We start from the raw sequence: 20,900 nt of genomic DNA, 5'->3' as shown, positions 1-20,900 counted from the left end.
ATGGAAGACATTAAAAAACAACAATACAATTAAATTATAAAGTGTTAGATGAAGTAGTAGTGAAAAGTTGTTTAGTAAAATGTTCAACTAAAATGGAATAAAATGAGTAATGATGATATCAAGTTAAATTACAAAACACTAGACAAAAGCCAGAATAGATGGTCCTAGCTTACATTTAAAAATACTTTCAACTCCTCTCATGCGCCTCATATTAGAATTTTAAACCCAAAACAGGAACCAACAGGTAGCCTGTGCAAGTTTGTCAGTTTTATCTGTCACTAGGAAGAACTCTGGTCTGTGATGCTGCTGCTGTGATTAAATCAAGTAAAGCCGGGATCATGATGTCCTAACTGAGACCAGAAGCTCCTGGCAGGTCCAGGACAAACTGGGTCTAGTTCTGCTGTCTGGAATCTGCTCGTTAGTACAGTTATAGTAACACACTGTTCCTCCTGCTGCTGATACTCGAGTTTTCATTTACTCTAACTTTTACTTTTGCTGTGACACCTTATTAACTTTACATTTGTACAATTTCATTTAGCAGACGCCTTTATCCAAAGCATCTGAGAGTCGATCCAACACCAGCAAGGATCTAGACAGGAGAAAACAACCTGGATAAGAGCCATAAAGCAAGCTCAAGTGTGATACTACTACTACTACTTTGACAGGTGTTATTACTAGAACCATAACTGTTATGAGTACTACATCCACTACTTCAGCTACTACTCAGGCGACTGCTACTACTGGAGCTAACTTGATCTGTGCTTCCGTTTACGTGTTGTTTTATTATCTGCAAAAGTTTTTATACGATGCTTGTTTGTGTCTTGATAAGTGATTTGTAGGACAACATGTGGACATGGAAGGTGGCAAAATAAATATATCTGGTCGATCAGACGAACAGTTTTCAGATTGGAGTTTTGCTGCTGAATAAAAGCATGATATTAAAGTGTGTAAATGAGATTTTGGGTGAACCAGCTGATGTCCTTGCTTGACCCAGGAGTCAGCTGTGTTCTGTTCCGTGGTCTGACAGAAATGGACTCTAAACCCTTCATTATGTTTGAAATGACATTTAGAGGGCTTGTTTTACTTTGACTTACTGCGGACCGTTTTGTTTTTCGTCCTGTAAAACTGGTTTGTTTGGGAAAACTCGGCATGCGGACTGGCAGGTGGTCAAAACGTTGCACTCTGACACCACAGACGGAGAGTTGGTTTCCTCTCCTCCGCAAACAGGAACAATGACCACCATCTTTCCCAAACCTTAATCGAGTTACTTTACTTGCCTAAACTTCACCAGATGTTATCCATCGGAACTAAGGAAGTCACGATACCAGAAGTTTGGTCAGTCAGTACCAATGACATGGAAACTGTACGATTGTCATTTAAACACCACAGCAACCAGTGGAATATACACGGTTCAACATCAGATCTAATTTGAAGAAACTCTGGATGGAGCCTCCATCAATAAAAAGACATTACTGGCATTCAAAGCAGCGATCTTCTGCTCCAATCTCAATCAGGGCTGATCATTTGTATAGCTGACTGGTATCAGCTACACTGAGAACAAACCAAAGCCTGATCTTTTGTTTACATCCACTGTCACACAGGTGCAGTAAAAGGATAGTTCTTCTTCTTCTGGTTTGATTAAAGGTTGCTTCACCTTGACTTTCCTGATGCCACTCTGGTGAAATCATCATCTCCAGTAGATAACGACTCCTTATTCTGTGCACATAACATCCAACTGTCAACTAGATCTGCAGCTGAAACTTAGTCATTACCATCTCCTCAGTTTAGCTCATCAACACTAGAACCACCGGCCGTTTGAAGCTGGAGCTTTGTTGGTGTGTCGTAGCTCTTTATCTGACACTACAGTGACATTCCTTACAATATGACTGAACAAACCAAGGATATCTGAGTGTGTAGCTCATGTCCAGTTAAAATTTGCTCTTGAGTTGACCTTATAAATGAGTGAAATGGGTCCAAATCGTACGAACAGAGGGCGTGTATGTCTGGGAATAACCGAGGTTTGGCTGTAGTATGAATTGGTAAATTTTAATATTTACACCAATGCATCATATGAGATGTTTCACAGGAAATTTTGGAAAAAAAAACACACAGAATTGTAATGAAAAAGCCTGAGAGCCCACTTTGTCAGTAAACTATAGTTTCTCCTATAGCGGCTGGTATCTGCAGTACCAGAGAATGTAAACGCTGTCAGTGTAGATGTTTTTTTATTGAATCAGTGATAAAGGACGTGTTCTTGTGACATTCCTAACCAGGAGGGTTCACCATCAGAAACTGGTCCAAATTTAGAAGGTTCTAGAAATTCTGATTGTAAAAAAAAAAAAAAAGTGTAATTTTTATTCTCCTTATTGGTAAACAAACCATAAACTACAACTACCTACCCATATCCATCTGCACCACTTATCATCTGAGTTGAATGGCTGCACGTCTTTCCTTCCTGATTCATTTGTCTTATTGCATTATGTTTCAGCATTATCCTCCATTAACCTACTTAGCTGTTAAGTTGTTTGATTAGCAGCACAAATTGTGATTATCTCAGACCAATCTCCTTAATTTAGCTGCTACAAAACTCTTTACAAGGATGGGACTGCTGTTGTTACACCAAATATAAAAATACTCAAGTTTTTACTTCAGATGTAAAGAACACTGTCAAAGTAGCACGGCATCAAAAGAGATTATTTTTCTCTTCTATAACAGTGAACACAACACACAAACTTTCAGTAACTATTCAGCTTATCTAGGCTCACTATAGCTGACGAAAGAAACTTTACTGCTCTTATATCAACATTTTACTGTGACTGCAGCAACAAGCAACCAATCCACTAGTCTTTATCTCCATCTTCATTAAAGAGGATGTGAAAGCAGGTTAAAAATATAGTATATACACTACTGTTGTATTGGTTTGGGGTCACTCAGGCAATTCCATGTTTTCCATGAAAACTCCCACTTTTCTCCATGTGCTAACATAACTGCAGGGTTTTCTAATCATCAATGAGCCTTTCAACACCATTAGCTAACACAATGTAGCATTAGAACACAGGAGTGATGGTTGCTGGAAATGTTCCTCTGTACCTCTATGGAGATATTCCATTAAAAATCAGCTGTTTCCAGCTACAATAGTCATTTACCACATTAACAATGTCTACACTGGGTTTATCATACATTTAAGTTAAATGAAAAAAAAAAAGTTTTTCTCTCTAAAATAAGGACAGTTCTAAGTGATCCCAACTGTCTGAACGGTAGTGCACATGAATTTGCATTTTTTTAAGTGTTTATTTATCTTGATAGACAGAGATTGACATTGGTTAGAAAGTAATTAGATCATTCAATTAAATCCTAATAACACACTGTACTGGTTCTGCATTGAGAATGTTAGTTAAAGTGAAAGTGTGTGTACATAATCAGGAACATATTCTATGTAAAATGCCTCCTGTGGCTGTCGCTGGTGCACTACATCATTGGGTTTACTGTTGACCAAATGCCGCTCAAAGACTCAGAATCAAGAACCAAGATCAATAAGAATCTGTAAAATAAAACAGAAACCAGCTCTACTAATCAGAAGATGCTTGTAGTTTTTGGAAGGAAGTTATTTAGGCAAAACGACTGAAGACTTGTATCAGCTGTGAGGAACCATTTTCTTTCTCTTGTATCTTTAAGAACACACTTGCACTATTCCAATAAGACCATGTTGAGGTTTTCCTAATGACTTCTTCTCCACGTCTTTGCGCTTCCACTGTTATACATTCCATAAATTACCGGCCTCTCCACCATCGCTGCCTCTGCAGTCGGCCCGTCATAACCGCTCCCCATCTTTCATCAGCTCACCTCTGCCATCAGGCCACCAGGCTCCATTGATCCTCTAATAACCTTATGAGGAGATAATTACACCATTTGTAAGTTGCCCGACGGCACTATCGACGTCCACGTTATGCGCCGCTCGCCCACACTTAATTCATTTCGCTACAAACGTCGCATATACAAAAAATGCAAGTCGATACGGGTTGGGGTTGCGCATGAAATGCATCATCAAAAGGGGAAAATTATGCAGATGCAGTTGGCAACATTGCAGAGTTTGTGTTTTCTTTCTGTCTAAGGGGTGTGACGGGAATACAAACTGCCATCTCCGCCAAGAGTTCAAAGTTTGAAAAGCAACTTTTCAAGGCCGAAGGAGGCGAGTGTTTGATGCTGGAGGGAATGTGGGTGGAGTATCAGCCTCCATATCTCCATACCGCTCTGCTGCTTCACCTCCTCCTCCTCCTCTTCATTATGAGAACCATATGACGACCCTCCCAGGCGTCCTCACGTCTTCTTCTGTTTATATCCTTTTCTCTTTGTCAGCCAGTCTGACAGCATGTACATTACATCCATCAACACGCAGAAAAACAGTCACACAGCTTCACAGAAAACATGAAATAGATCCACAAATCATTTTCAGGAATGAAACCATGAACTATAGTGTCCTCCAAATCACTTCATTCATTTAAAACTGGAGAATAACTGAAACAACAAAAATTAAACGTTTACTCTGGACAGTAATTTGATTATAGATAAAAATACTCCATGATGTTTTCAACAAATCCCATGAAAAAAACAAATCAACTATATTTTTTAAGACATTTTGACTTCCCCATTCCGTCTGTTGCTCTTTATTTGAGTACTGCAGTTAAATATAATCTTAAGTTACTTATATTTTCCTTGAGTATTTCCACTTTCTGCTACGTTATTTTTTACTTCTACTAGATTACAGTTAACATTGTACTTTTTAATTCACATTTGATAACTTCAGCAGATTGTTTGGCATTAAAAAATTTAATCAGCAAATAAAGTGTGATGTAATAGTATAGATTAATATAAAATATCATTGATCCACCGGCTGCAAACTTAAGTTTCTAAATTGATGAACACAAATACATCAATAATTGTAATCCAGCGCTATACATGATTGTGAAAGTGGCCATTCTGCAAAGAACAAACTTTCAATTTTGGTTCTTGAAGTGTATGTTGATGCTAAAACTTTTACACTTTTACTTAAATATCGATTTAAACTTGTAATACTCAAGTATTTCCATACTGAGTGCTACTTCTACCACTGACTCTCAGTTCCAAGCCCAGAACCTTAAAAAGATCTCACTATTATATAGTTTTTCAACAAATGTTACTCAAACAGTTGGAAATTGTTTTATCTGTCGGGGAACAGAACAACGTGTGGAGTATGTCGAGTTGTTTTAACACGTCTTCGCCGAGTTTGACTAATTGGGATTAAATTATCTATAATCCAGATATCTAGATTGGTCAGACACGTCAAATCAACAGTTATAGATCTCTGTAATTTAGTTTGGACCGGTCAGAATAACGTCATTCTGACTAGTTTAAATCATTGAGATAATGCTGAGTCTTCTTAGTGGAACAGTGTTAGCAGAAGTAACGTCTGCTGCTGTGCTGGAGGATAAGATGGTTAGAAACTAAAATAGAAAGTTGGAGGAGTTTGTAGAGAACCAGAGCTTCATTCATCTCGAGTTAAAAATCTACTAGAACTTTGTCTCAGGCTGCTCTGATGTGGAGGTAAACCAGCTGCTGTATGCGGTTACAGTTACACTGCCACAGTATGTTTGAAAACAATCCACCTTCCGCTTCCCGAACTTGTGACAGAACTACAGATAAGTAAAACTCTAACCCAGAATATTTGTGGCTACATTTTGGCTGGTCGTATTTCCAGTTTGTGATATCTACAGCATCAGTCTGACAACTTCAAACCTATTTTCAGATCCGAAAAGGACAATTTAGACAGGCTGAACTGAGGGCAAATTAAAGATATCTTGAACTTCAATTGTAGATATCTGCAGTTAAACTGTAGATACAGCAGGTCCTCGGTTTACGACATCGACTTACAGCGTTACGTGGTTACGTGGCCATCTCCCATAAATTTATTCATAAAGTCTTGTTCCATCATTTTGACGTACGGCGTTTGTAACGTTGAAACAAATTTCGCACGGGAACTAGTTGACGAGCAGAGCGGACAAATACGTCGTCACGCGGCGCTACGCCAGAAAGGCGGCTTTGTTTACATTCGCCGGTTGCACGCCACATTGGATTGTGCTACGTTCACTTTCTTTCTTTTGTGTTGTTTTTTTTGGAAACTTTTTGCCCTTCTTTATAATGACAACAATAATAATACATTATATTTGTAATGCATCTTTCATTTAGACAAAACCTCAAAGTAGTACATTAAAGATATAAAAGGATAAAAACAAAACAAGCAGGTAAAAAAAATAAAATTAAAATTTCAGGGACATGTATAATTAAAAGCTTTGTAGAAAAGAAAGATTACGGCTCCCAAGCATCAGTCAGACTCTTCTGGTGGCAGTACCATGGCAGTAGCACTGTGTTAGCGTAGGGGAGTGATATAGATACTTAGGCACATACGTCAGTTCAAACTTATGGCAAAAATCGCATTACGTCACGCCATAGGAAGGGAATTCTGATGAAAGTCAAGACCCCCCTGTATCTATAAAAAGTGATGATTTGTCTTGGAAAATATCATGATGTAGATATCTGAAATGTTCTGACTAAAACTTGACTAATTAAATAATTGCAATACATCTCCAGTCTAGCTGTTAAATGTCAAAACAGTCGCTCAACAAAATCAGTCACGTTATTAATAAACTGGCAGGATGCTGAAATACACAAACTTGACTTTCTGATGCTTTATTGTTAGCTTGGAAAACCACAATTTAGTAAGCTTCATCAATTAAATATAGTATAAAATTAGAAATATAGTGCTATAAACTCCCGTGTTTGGCCTTTCTCTCTTCAGTGGGATGAAGTACAGTTCAGATTATGTTGCCAAAGCTTTGTTAGTAATCAATAATCATAACGTTAGCTGCGATTATAAAGTCTAAAAAGTCAATAGAGGGAATTAAAATAATGGTAATAATAGTAAGTCAAATACAAGTACGGACGAGTTTACTGCAGAGGTGACAAAATATAAAACATCCTCCCTTCTTCTTTTTCTTTTCAAAATCTTCCTCTTCTCTCCTCTACCTGCCTATTGTTGCCTTGTCTTTTCCAGTTTTCATTATTGTCTTTATGTCTCAATCTAATAAAAACAAACTTAATTTGGAGGTTACTTCTGCTGCTTCATGCTAGAGAGCAAGAAAATAGAGGAAGACAGAAATGAATAGATGAAAGAAGAAGAAAAGAAAATGAAGAAGAGGAGGAAAAGTAAAGGAAGAGAAGACAACGTGGGTCGGTGAACATGTTGTTGCTGTTAGGCGGCGTCCGGGCTGCGCAGCGTCAAGCCGACAGGCCGTGATTGGATGGAACGTACACGAGTAAACAAGCACAGGGTGTGTGTGCTTTGATAGCGTGTGTTTGTGGGGTGTTTCTTTGTTGTGTGTTGCCGTGTGGTTTGGCTCTCCGTTCATGTGAGGGTATGACTTCTGATGTATGTGAATGTAAGTACATGTAAGGGGAAACGTGTGTTTAACGTTACAAGTGTTTCTGTGTACATGTGAGTTTAGTTAAATTAAAGAACTCGTAAGCCACGTCTACACAGAAAACACTTCAGCCAAGGTTTTCACTCGTCAATCTTTCTTTTCTTTCTTAACATTTACTCTCATTTTATCAGTCCAGATGTCTACAGTGGCAGCATTACAGCCGAAACATGTCACATTTATTTTTCTGTGCAAAATAAATAAAAACACAACAGTGATTGGGCTGTGAACGTTACCAAAACACAAATAACCTGCAGCAAAAAATGCCCCTGAATGCAACTTGTGTAGAGCAGAGTGTGCATCTGGAGATTTAAAAAGCCCATATTCTTTTTTTTTTTTTTTTTTTGGTTCTTTTATTTTCAGTCAGTTTGTTTTGTTGTGCATATAAAAGGTCAACAAACTTACAAAGCCTAAAGTTAACGTCAAAACGAATTATTCTCTGCCTTATTTGCCTAAAACACCATGTTTTTAGTCTTCCATGAAAGGCTGAGACGACAACAATATACAGCATGAGAAAAAATGTTGGTTTTTGAACAATAAAGCATCTTCTAGTACACTACAAAAATACAATTATAAACCTGTAACTGAGCAGAATATGGGTTCTATAAAATATCAATATCTCTTGAATATTTTCTGTTCATTTGCTTAATTTCCTTAATATCATTTTACTCATTCTATATTATCCAAGCAGACTGCTGAATTTGTAGTTATTTTGTTTTCTAAAAGACAGCGTAAGGACTCATGTTAATTTTGTCGCTTTCTTATATTAGAGGAGCAATTCTTTTTTACCGACAGTAAGGGTGAGTCAGATGACGCTCTGAGGAAGACTGAAGATGGAGGTATAAATCTCACCCTTACTAACTTTGTTGGCAAAAATGAATTGCTAATCTAAGACAGTGTAAAAGTTTTTCACCTGATTTGTAAAATTAAAGTTTCCTAAAACCTGCCTCTGCTCTGTAACCTGAGAGTCTAAATCTAAAAGTTAAGTCATCAGAATATTTTTGATAATATGTCGGAGCTTTTGAGGATTTACTTTCTTAAGATTCATTTGTCTGAATAAAAAACTGCTAAATGTCACCTTTAAAGTTAAGCCCACTAAGTAAGTTAAATCTGTGGATTTAGTGACCTCCTGTGGCTTCAGATCTGTGACTCTGGTTTCTGGTTCAAATCTCTGGGTTTACTGTGATTACAGTCAGTCTGCTGTTTGGCCTGAGCCTGAACCCCGACTGGACCGGTGGAGCGACACGATGACCGACTCACCAAAAAATCCAACCACAAGATATTTTATCTCCTTGTATTTTCAGTTCAGACGTTCCTTTCTTAAACCTTTAATGTGTCACTGCATTCCATATTTGTTTAATAAAGAATCTTAAGAATGTCAAATCTGTTCCGCTGACTGGAGTAAAATTGTAAATTATGACAGAGGTTTGTATTTAACACTATGACTTTTCTCTTTATTATATTAGTTTTTCCTCACTGACAATGTATTTAAGCTTTGCAGAAGTCGTCACAAAATAATTTTGCTTTCATTTTGCTAGATTCACTAACAGATGTTCTGTCGGATCCTAACAGCTATAAATTCTTCTATCACACCGTAGGATACAAATACAGCAGATAAATGCAAAGCTACAGGACACAGTGGTTTTAAAGTGCTCAGTGTTCTATGCACTAATAAAGGTCAGAACTTGACTGAAGATGTTCGGTCTGAGTCCTGCCTTCTCCATGCAGAGTTTTGACGTCACATTCATCCTTTGTGGGCACAATCAGATAGCGAAGCCACGGAAAACCCAAACGCAGTTAGCAGCATAATGTCTTTAATTTGGAGCAGAGCTGCCGTCTTTCAGTTTCTACAAAAGAAGCATAATTTAATTTCACCTAATTAGGATGTGAACAAACTTTTTTCACTGCAGGGTGGAACAAAAGCAAATCCTCCGGTATTTGTTTTCCATCCGCCAGTGTGTGTTTGTTCTACGTCTGTTTGTGTGAAAGTGTGTGTCGTACATCTCTACTTTTGAAGACCAAGCGCTTTCACATGAACAGAGACGATTGAATTTAAAACTGAGGACATTTCAGCAACTTTTGTTCTTTGTGAACTGAAGCTAGCTGGCATCCAGTATTGGCTAAAATCATCCATGTGTTTCACTGAGCCTGAATATTATCACTTTACAGAATGATTAATCAACCGTACATCCCATAAACACCAGCCAGGTAGGGATTAACAGATACATGTTTTCAGGACCAATGCTGATTATTAGTAATTAACGACACTGATAATGATAAACATTTACAGTGAAAATTTAACTCCAACACAACATTTTATAGAAATATCTTAAGTTTATTTATATTTGAAAGAAAACCTTTCATCATTTATTCTTCAGTGTTGATTGGCTATTACGCCTGACATGCAACCAATCAGACAGCGCTGTGGGCGGGACACTGCTCAACACCAATAACAGCTTCTGTATCTGCTTTAACTTTCCCCAGACCTGCTATTTCTTTCAAAATCTGTAAAGAATTCAATTTATGTATTTTAAACTTTCTAAACAGGAACCATCACTTTTACAGAAGTGTCTTATTTTTCTTTCTTTATATTTATTATTTCTTTATATAGCTCTCCAATAGATCATAAGTACCTCTTATCTGATTACTTGATGGAATAATCAGGAGAAAACTCGATTACTGCAATAATTCCATAGCTCCAGGTGAATAATTAGTTTTCCAACATAAATTTGAGCATTCATGAGCTAACGAGTCTGTAGAACATGTTGTGCATCATTTCTGACTTAAGAGATCTGTGCTGGAATTCAGGACGCTGGACAAAACGTGTACATTTTTGTAGAAATAAATGTTCTCAGTTATCCGGATGTTGGCACATTATAGCGGCCAAAGAAAACTCAACTATTGTCATGTTAAAGTTTCTGCACTCACGCAGGAGGAAACACTATGAGGAACTGCTTTGCTAAAAGTTAACTTCACCTGAACATTTTTTTGCCACGTTAGTACAGCTGAGACTGACAGAAATCTGCAGCGTCTAAAGGATTCCTCCTCTGAGATGAATCCACTCAGTGACTGTCAACAGATTTTACTTGAAGCTAAATGTTGTCCTGATGGATAGACGTGGCCGTCACAGCAGTAATGGATTAAAACGAGACTCAGAGTTCAGTTTTTGCGAGTGCGACAGCTTAGGTTTTTATAAATGTAGCGGTACAGATGTGTCCCGTCACGATGAGCGATCTCATGTAAAAAAGTCGTTCCATCTGTAAAACAAACCGCTCTGTGGCCAAACGTCTCTAATTTGCAATCAGCACGATCTCATTTCACTGCGACTCTGTGAAAGACAGGCTCCTAATTCAATTCATTTCAATTTAGATTCCGCAGATTAAGGCGCCTTCTTCAAGTTTTGTTTTTTGCTTTTTTGTTGTTTTTTTTTTTTTGCTTCATAATTGAGTTAGAAAAAAAACGTCCAAGTTTGTTTTTCCCCTGCAGGGAGTGAGTTAGTCTGTCAAATCCACAGAAGAAGAAACGTTTGAACGAAAAAGATTGAAACAGGCTGACTGAGCAGAAAACTGGAGGAGACGTAAACAGAAACAAATTAGTGACAGAGAAAAAGAGAGGATGGATGGAGGAGAGGAGAGGAAAGAGAAGGAAATAACAGTTGGTGGGTAGGAAAGTACAACGAGTCATTTTAACATTTAATATCTACACTGAATATGTAGCGCAGATACAATTTATTTTTTCTCATCAAAAATAACATTTAAAATACGTGCATCATAGAGCTAAGCGATGAGCTGAAAATATATCATGATGTAATGTTTTGTTTCAGGCGATATTGATAAGTATTCAGAATTTTAAATGACCAGGAGAAAAACACTGGTGTTTATTCATGCAACTAAACTTTTTTGTTCTCTACTTTCATGGAGCATTTATATCTGATGCATTAAAGAGAAACTGTCGAATGTTCTGTAAAACAACTGTTTTACTTTCACAATTCATATGTATGAGTTGTCTTTTTAAAGATAACAGCTAGCCTGGGTATGTATTGCAGATGTCATAATTCAATTTTACCAAGTAAAAAAGAACATTTCAGATGACACATCATTTATATCATCGTTGTTTCCAAATTCCAGATATCTACAACTCAGCTCAAGATACTGGCAAAGCGAACAGAGGGTATCTGAGTAGCGATAATTCCAGTTAAATTCAAGTTATCTGCAATGTCCTGTTAAGATAAACTGGGTTTGAACTGGTCAAAATCTGGCCAAGTTTATATCATGGCATTTCAACCACGACCACAGATGTTCTACTGCCACGTCAGAGCAGACAGAGTAGGAAATCCTGCTGAATTTCAACCACAAGTCAAAGGTTTTCACAGATGTAGCCATTTCTTCTGCTAATTCTTTGCTGGACCAAGATGTAACATAAAGCGACATATGAGCAGCATAATTTGTTTCTCTTTACATTTATCTGATTCTGTAACATGAAATTGCACCCTTGAACACTATTTGCACGACACATAAAACACTTATACATTTGTACATTATTTACAAAGGATTTAAAAGTTATTGTACATTTTTTTCTTATTTATCTGTATTTATGGTTGTGGGTACTGTACTCTTTCTGTTGAAACAACCAAATTTCCACTCTGGGATTAATAAAGTATTTCTATTCTGTTCTATAATGTACAACAACTCAGACATTTGAGATGTCTCAAACTATTATTCTGACTAGTCCATATTGAATTAGAGATATCACTAACTTTGGTTTTGGGAGTCAGAATGAAGTTACAAATACGTGGAATAAAAATTCTGACTGTTGATATCTGTAATTTTAATTCTGGATAGTCAAACTGAACTAATAAAAGTTACAAAGGCTTGACAAGGAGAGAGAAAGGACAAATAAAAAAGAAAGGGTTAGAGAGATAAATAAGAACAACACAAACTATTACACATAAAAACTACATTTTTTACAATCATAGTTGTGTTGAAGCCAAGAACATTACATCCGTGTTTGTCAAAAACATTTCAACCAGCTGAAGTCACGAAAATGTCAATTTTGAGGGAACTTTGGCCAAACAAACTGACTGAAGGGTTTTGTAACAACTTACACTGATTATAAATGTTTTAAGAGCATTTTATCACCAAAAACTAAACAAAATGTACTGAGTAAAGCGAGAGAGAAGCAGAGGAAGCATTATGCATGCATGGACTTTACTGATTATAAAACTCGATCTGTGAAAGAGTTGCTCATTTTGGCAAAAATGAAATACGAGTCTCATTATATGCTGATAGAAAAAACTAAGCTGAAGTCCTAAATAAATAGTTTACTTGATTAATCAATTAGCTCTATAATATATTCTACCAAAAGATCAGCTGCACATGTAAAACCATTAAAGTTTTATCTACATTTTTCTGACATTTTATAGATGAATAGTGTAAATAATAATTAGTTGCAGCTCTAGATACCAATGTATTAAACAGACATAGACACAGAGGATTCTTAAAGCCTGAAAATGTGTCATATTTTCATGAAAACCTGGAAATAATCCAAAACGTTTAAGAAGATTTGAAATGTAATATGATGAGGAAATATTTCAGATTCTGTTGTTTCTCAGTCATCAATTAAACTGATCAGATCAGCTGCAGCAACTAAGTTAATTCCTTTGTAAAAATGTCAGATTTAAGACCATTTCTAGACTCTGTAAGATAAATAAAAACATATGAAAACTTTTACAGATCTACAGACATGCCGTGGTGTTTTCTCTATTAAAAAATAAGAGCCTCAATAAGTTTAGGTAAAACTCAGGATTCTTCCTTTCAGCTGTTGTTTAAACCATTTTGACAGGAGACTTTTTCAACTCTCTGCCAGGAAGTAATGCACTTATTTAAAATGAGTCACTTCATTTTGCAATATAACCTGAAAATTGTCAACCCAAACTGGAACCATGTGGAGCGAAGACATGAACCAAATAGCTGCTTGGAACGAAATCCCAGAGAAGATCAGACCAGCAGTCTTCATTCCTCTTTTAAATTCCTCTTAAAGACATATTTCTATAAACGGTTTGAGGTCTGTTTGTCTGGTAAATCTCTTCATTAAATCTATTTGATATCATTTTTGTTTCCTGCTTATTATGATCCTCATTTGTAGCTTTTTTTTGCATAGTATTTTTTTTAAATTTTTTGTCTTATAAAACTATGTTTTGGTAAGGGGCTGTATAAACAAATCTTATTTTTAAGGAGTGCTGGCATATCTGAAAAGAAACGTCTATATTTTCAGGTCCAGAAAAACAAGAAGACGATAAGTCTCGATGGAAAGTTTGATTTTACTGAAGGACAGAAGGATATAAAAAGGGAGAGGGGGGCATTGTGTCGACACTAAGCCACAACCACATTTTAGCAAATAAAAGACTTCTCTCTCAGCGGTGTTTTGGCTGGCTCGGCCCGTCAGACAAATAAATCAGATAGCAAGAAGTTTGTAAAAAGAACCTGCGTTTGCATCGTTGTTTTTGTGGCGGGCCGATGGTTTTCTTCCAGTCTAATGGTTTGAATGCTGTCCGTAATACAATTTGAGCGACGTCCAAAGAAAACTGCTGGCTTTGACAGAGGAGCAGAGAGGTCTGGCGAACACTGGGATGTTTCACCATTTAGATATTACAGCATATGAATCAGAGTTCACCGCCTCGCTTTAACACTCGATGATATTTCTGCCACTTTGAAAATATTTTCCTAACTCTCCATTTAGTGTGAACGGTTCACTTTCCTGCTCAGAGACACTGCAGCAGCCATCAGAGTTCTGGGAATAAAGCAGGAGGAGTCTTAGAGGAGAAGATCAGTAAATGTGCCCCTAAGACAAAGGCTGACAGGGACATATCTAACACAGAGGAGGTAGTAAGGAAATATCAGCAATGCTCTCTCTTACAGTTTTCGTCCTGAGCGACGCACTGCAGCGGGATGCCGAAGAAGGAGGTGTAGGAGTCGTTGTACCAGACGAGCAGCTCGGTTCCTCTGGGGATATCCATACATGCTCTGTAGAAGATGCAGGACCTGCAACACACACAGACAGGTTCAATTTCAAACGCAAACACACTTTTATCAGTTATTATCTCATGGATGTCATGATGTAAAATCAAACACAGCATCCTGAGAATATCTGAAGAGAAGCTAAATTATCCTGAAGATGTTTCAGGAGTTATGAGGATCCAGTTGGGAGTCTGGATGTGATCTTTGGGTCGTGTTTAAGATGGAAAGCAACACTTTATTTTCACCGCTGGCAGGAATAACATTCTACTTTCTATCATTAGAGTTGCAATGATTGCTAAAACAGTTGTCAGCTATTAGGTTAATCACCTGCTACACTCTTCAAAGTAGTTCAAAGGACCTGTTCCAACACTGAATTAAATGAAGGGTTTGGAAGCAGAGTGGTTTAACCCACCATCGGTAGTTTTTGAGAAAAATGGGTTCAAAGTTGAATGCTGTAACGTTCCAAGCACCACTGTAGCGCTATATTTGGGTTGTGGGTTAGACCACTTCGACACTAAAATCTAGACCATAAAATATTACAGAAATTATATAAAACTCAATTTGGATTTTTTGGGTTAGACTGCTCTGCTTCTAGTGTAGTTAGTTTTTCTCAAAAAAAAATTAGCTGTATCTTTAGCTGTTTTCTATGACTTTAGCTATGTAGTCAGCATCTTTTTATGGCCATAGCTGGGTATTTAGCTGTTTTCTATTACTTTAGGTATGTAGTTAGCATCTTTCTATGGTCATAGCTGGGTATTTAGCTGTTTTTGTATTCATTTAGCTGTGTAGTTAGCTTCTGTCTATAACTTTCGCTGTGTGGTTAGTTGTTTTTCTGACTTGAAAGGTTTGGAAGCAGATTGGTCTGACCCACTCTGTAGTTTGTGAGAAAAACGGGTTCAGAGTTTTGTGTTTTCCAGAATGGTCTAACATTGAAAGCATTATTGTAGCGCTATATTTGGTTTGTGGGTTAGACCATACAGCCACTAAAATCTAGACAATAAAATATTACAGAAATTATATAAAACTCAGTTCTGATTTTTTGTGGGTTAGATCACTCTGATTCTAACCCCTCAAACACGACTGTAAAATAAGATTTCTAACTTGCTAGTTTAGATGAACCTTTTTAGTTTAATCTTTTTTCTGAATTAGTTGATTTTGAACAAAAGCTTGCGTTTATGCTACCAGTCTGTAAGTAACTAAAATATATTTGACTGGGAAGAAAAACCCAAATCCTTTAACTCAATGTAGTTTATTGGTTGAACATAATCTCATTAAAACTTGTGTTAAATCAGAAAGACTGATGCAAACCATAATTTTTTTTAGAAAATCAATGAAGTTTGATAATTGATTTTAGTAATATTTTTAAGAGAAGAAAGTAAATTCTCTGGTTGCAGCTTCCTAAATGTGAACATTTCTTTCTTCCTCTATGACAGTAAACTGAGTATCTTTGGGTTGTGGACAAAAGAAGAGATTTTTTTCACAGTTTCTGATATTTTATAGACCAAACAATTAACCATCAAGATAATCAGATAATCAGCAAGGACAATTATCGTTAGTTGTAGCCCTTCTAAATGTATAAAGATTATGAGATAGAAAGACGCAGTGGCACATCAGCCGCATCTTGAAAATTCAGTTTTCTTGTCTAGAAAATGAGCCGATTGTGGAGAAAAGAGGAGTCGGTAAAATAATGAATAGAATCAGACCAGAAGGTGTTTGGTGAACAGAAGTGAGCGAAGATACAGAACAAAAAAAAGCTTGACTCACTTTTAATCCTTATTTTTTCATCTTATTTTCAGCTGTTTTCGTTGATTCATCTTGATGTAAATTTACCTACCACTTTAATTTTGAAAGGTTTTGTTATTGTCTAAATGTACCTATTTGTGCGTTTTCTCAGCTATACTGTAAATGAGGCCTCTACCTGACTGTAGCTCTGAGTTTAAATGAAGGTCATTAAGTCCCACTTCTGACGAAAACAAATTGCTGACAAACAGCCCTCGATATGAGACGACGTGAGGAGGTTCGTGACTCTGTCCAGGTCTGATTCTGATTTGATAACGGCTCGATTCCACATGTGACCGAACCCAAATGATTTATGGGAAATATCTGGTGTCTCTCATTCTCTTCAGACCGACTAATGACCACGCTGTTGTTCAAACATGCAGCCAGCGAGCTGACGGTTCCCGGGTCACGCCGCCGCTAAAACAACACCTCGTCCACCCAAAAACATCATTCTAACAACATGAGCGAAATCCACATTCAAAACCACATTTTCATATCCAGCCCAGACTATTTTAAAACACTTTCCCACATGTTTTTCTCCCACTGGGGCGGCAGGGTGTCAGACGGACCAGATCGTAACGGAGAGGTCACAGGTTCAACTCCCACACGACTCCCTTGTTTTTCTGCCAATGAGCCCTTGAGCCAGAAAACTAATTAGTCTTGAGACAACCACTCAAAGTAAAAAGAAATGATATTCAACCCAAGCCATAAGTTCTTTTTTATGTCCATATAATTCAAACCACATTGAGTTTCCTCGTGTGAGAAATATTCAACTAATGAAGTTTGACTGAACGTCGCTAAAAATGCTTCTTGAGGCAATCAGAAGGCCAATTTAGTCATCAGACTGGTAAAAAATGCAGAAAACTTTCAGGAGCCTGAGAGTTTGAATGCAAACCTGCTCAGACAAGAAAAGCACAAACGACAATTAACCAAAACTCGTCAATTAATTTTAAAAAGTTACGCAGGTTGACAGTGTTTGCATTAATAAAGACTTTCTGCAGATATATAATCCATCACAGTCACAATTTAGACAACTTTATTTTTTCTGCCAAAGAGACTCTCGAGGGAAGAGGGGAGAGCAAACAACAAGATGGAGAATTCGAGGAGGATAAATAATAAAGCAGAAAAAGACAAATAGACAGAAAAATTAAAGACGACAAAAAGAAAAGCCAAAGAGGGGAGAGAGGGAGGCGGGATGTCAGCCGTGTGACACGATGCTTATTTAATTAAGTCAAGACACACCAAACTAAAATACAGAGTGGGAGGAAATGAAAGGGAAGAAAGACAGAAAGAGTGAAAACTAAGTGGAAAGCAGAATCATAGAAACTGTATAGGCACTACTGCAGCTAAATATTTAAAGCAGGAGGTGGACAAAATAACAGAAACACCTTAGGGTCCATTTTCCCATCCCCATTCTCACAAAAGCTGATTTTTTTGTTGAGGCTGTTGGAGTGCTGACTCATGTTTGCAGCAGGGACTCTGGGTGTGCCGCGCTACAATTTTACTATATATGGTTTTTAAACATTCTGATGGTAACAGCTTCTATTATCGTCACTCATTACCACAAAACTTGCATCACCCGACCACAACAATACACCAACAACAATACTGCATTTTTTGCACAGTAGTATTGCAGTAGTAACTTATAAGAATTTAACTTTTTAACCCTCCGAATCCCGACACCAGCCGATGTGTTTGAAGGGGATATTTATGAAAAACCACTGAATTTTTAACTCTACAAATCTCCTTGAACATGTGTGACATGCTTTATCCTACACATTTTGTAAAAAAATGCCAAAAGAAACTATTAAAAAGTACATCTTGTACAAAGATATTTTGCGCTCCTCATCGCAACTGTTTGTCCATGACTGACTGAGCTGTGACAGAAATTCAGAGATATTTCAGGTTGTACTGAAAACTGTGCCAAGAGCCTGGAAACAAGAGATATTGAGGGAAAAACAAAACATTATAGATCAAAAAAATAAATGCAGCATGGTTAAATAAAATGGTACGGAGGAGCAAGTAGTTGGACGATGCATTCAGTATGGTGTTGATGTGCAGAGTAGTGTGGAAAAGCGAATTATTTTTACTCCGCCAAGGAACGCAGTGGAGTTATGTGACGATCGGCATATCTGAATCCGTCTGAGCACAACATCACTCAAAAGTGGACCAACGGATTTGGATTAAATTTTCGGGGAAGGTCAGACTTATCTGTCAGAAATGATCCAAGGAACAACTGATTAAACTGTGGGGGTGTTTCTGAGTTCCATCAATTCCTGCCACCCGCTACATATTTAGGTCACATGATTCGGTATCTGTACATAACGTACACATGCAGAACACACACCTGTGCTCAGGACAAGGTCATTTTGTTTGTGGGTACATCTGTATTAAATGGACACATTCTATGTTGCCGTAATTTCTGATCATCAATAACTAATAAACAAATGCTGCATTTCTGACATACGGGGGAATGAGCAGCCTTGGGGGAGGAATTCATTCTCTGAGTGCTTTTCTTGTTTGAATATTTATTAATTATCTGAGGTTTTTACCAGTATTGGTAAGTTGGTAATATTTGGATTGTGTGCTTGGTTCTCGCGAGCTTAAAAAAAAAATCTGTGAAAAATCTCCTGAGCATGCTTTAGCAAAACAAGTTCCTCCGACACTATTTTGCAGGGGCACCATCACTGCATCACGGGCTCAGCGAAGCCCAAGATAATCAAGCAAACAAGCCAAAGCGTATTCTTCCTACAGCAGACTGATAATAAGGTGCAGCCAGACTATTCTCCAGCTGTGAAAGAGCACTGAAGAGAAAGGTGTTACCGTGTGAAACTAGTGTATCTGAATGAATGCTTACTAAAGAGAAAATACAAATAATTCAAAGCAAAAGCCTTGAAATAATTTTATATTTCAGGGGGAAAAGAAATACTGCATAAGGGTTTACTAAAATTGATAAAATCAGCTAGACAGGGATAGTTTTGGACACAATGACTGTAGTGTGAAGTCTGGATTACTCAGCTGACTGGACTGATGCATTTTACAGTTATTACAAGTACGTTAAAGTACAGAGAGCCGTTAGTTCAGCCGGACAAGCCGAACTGAGGCTGCTGAAAAGCCGTGTGTGAATGTGTTTGTGTTTTATTAATTCTTTCCACACCAGGGGAGGGGTGAGGTGCTGTAGGACCATGTGAAAACACAGCCAGGAGCGACCGGGTAATAAATCAAACGCAGCCAATGACCTCCCAGGATAAAAAGAGAGCGAGGGGCGCACAAACACGCCGTGGCTTGTATGTACTTGAGACAAACGTATGTGTTTAATACATGCACGCTGCTACACTCAGGCGGGGCTGCCTTATAAATCAAACACATCCAACAGGCTCTCAGGTATGAAAAATAAAGACCCCTGCTGCCGTACAGCAGTGCAGCCGGGTTCAAAACCGCTTGTCTGGTCCATCAGCGGGACACTATCGTCAGCTGTCCGATCTTTCTTCTGTTGTCTGTTTTCACACAAAGCAAAAACAGCTTTATTATCAGCTTTTAAATAACATCACACACGCTGGCTCATAGGAGCAGTGCTGGGTTATAAATCAGACAACATAAACACCATACGAGGTGTAATAATGTGTCTCCGTTCGTATAAACACGATGATCTAAACCATTCAAGCATCTCAGAGATTTGGTTGCCTGAGCTGAAGGGGCCAGTGGTTTCAACTTTTCACAAAGCCAGTCAGGATTTAGAGCTGGAAAAAAGGCCCAAAGATCAACTTGTAACTCAACAAAGGAGGAAATAAACTTTAAAGTAAAGTAATGCAGCTACAGGAGAGGCTGCAGTTCAAACTTGTTTACCTCAATGTTATTTTTTGTAACCGGAGAGACTAAAGATTCTTCGGTTACAGTTCAACTCAGAATCCATTAAGAAGAAAGTCAACTAGTTTCCCGACACTGCTGGCAAATAAAGGTGCGTTTAGATTCTCTGTTCAGAAATTCAGGAAAGAAGATGTTTCCATAACTAGTCTGTGGCTGCTTCCTTCCTGGTTTGGACGAGTTTAACCAGTTCTTCTGAGCAGTGACAAACATGTTAGCATCTTCAGGTAACTCCAAAGGTTACTGAGTGTTTTAGGTTTTTTCCAACAGGACGCCCTGAGGTTTCAGCTCCATCTTTACAGGAATCAAAGAGCCTCTAGCAGAAATATAGGAATATCCACCCAGCTGTTATATGATAATACACCCAGGCACCTGTAAAATTAAGAACTTTCACTTTGATTTTAAGTGAGCACATTGTCTCTGTATCCTCTAGTAAAGCTGCGCTGTATGTCACTGCTATCATCAAATCAATTCAACCTTTATTGTCATTTAGCTGTAGATGCAACTGTAGTGCAGACAAAATGAGAAGGTGTTTCAGTAAAAAAAAAAAAAAAAAAAAAGGTCATAATTTAAAACACACACACATCTCTGAGATGTACTGCACCTAAAATGAAATTGAAACTGTAAAAGTCTAAAGTGGTGGTTAAAGTCTCAGTGGTTTAAATTCTACAGCATAAAGAACTATTCTGTTTCAACATTTAAACCCACCTCAGCTGACCTGAGTCACGTC

General features: G+C 37.6%; 1 protein-coding gene across 2 annotated transcripts in view; it reads right to left on the bottom strand.

Annotated features, from left to right (window-relative positions):
* prdm6 (PR domain containing 6) overlaps positions 1 to 20,900 on the bottom strand; it is a 124,671-nt gene that overhangs the window by 45,718 nt on the left and 58,053 nt on the right. For both annotated transcript variants that reach the window (XM_055011440.1, XM_055011441.1), the window contains exon 6: positions 14,427 to 14,551. In XM_055011440.1, coding sequence (XP_054867415.1) covers positions 14,427 to 14,551 — 125 coding nt within the window. The remainder of the gene's footprint in view (positions 1 to 14,426; positions 14,552 to 20,900) is intronic.

Source organism: Amphiprion ocellaris, chromosome 6 (assembly GCF_022539595.1).
Source record: "Amphiprion ocellaris isolate individual 3 ecotype Okinawa chromosome 6, ASM2253959v1, whole genome shotgun sequence".
In the NCBI taxonomy this organism is placed as follows: Eukaryota; Metazoa; Chordata; class Actinopteri; family Pomacentridae; genus Amphiprion; species Amphiprion ocellaris.
Note: the sequence above shows the minus strand (reverse complement) of the source record. Positions and strands in the feature narration are given on the sequence as shown.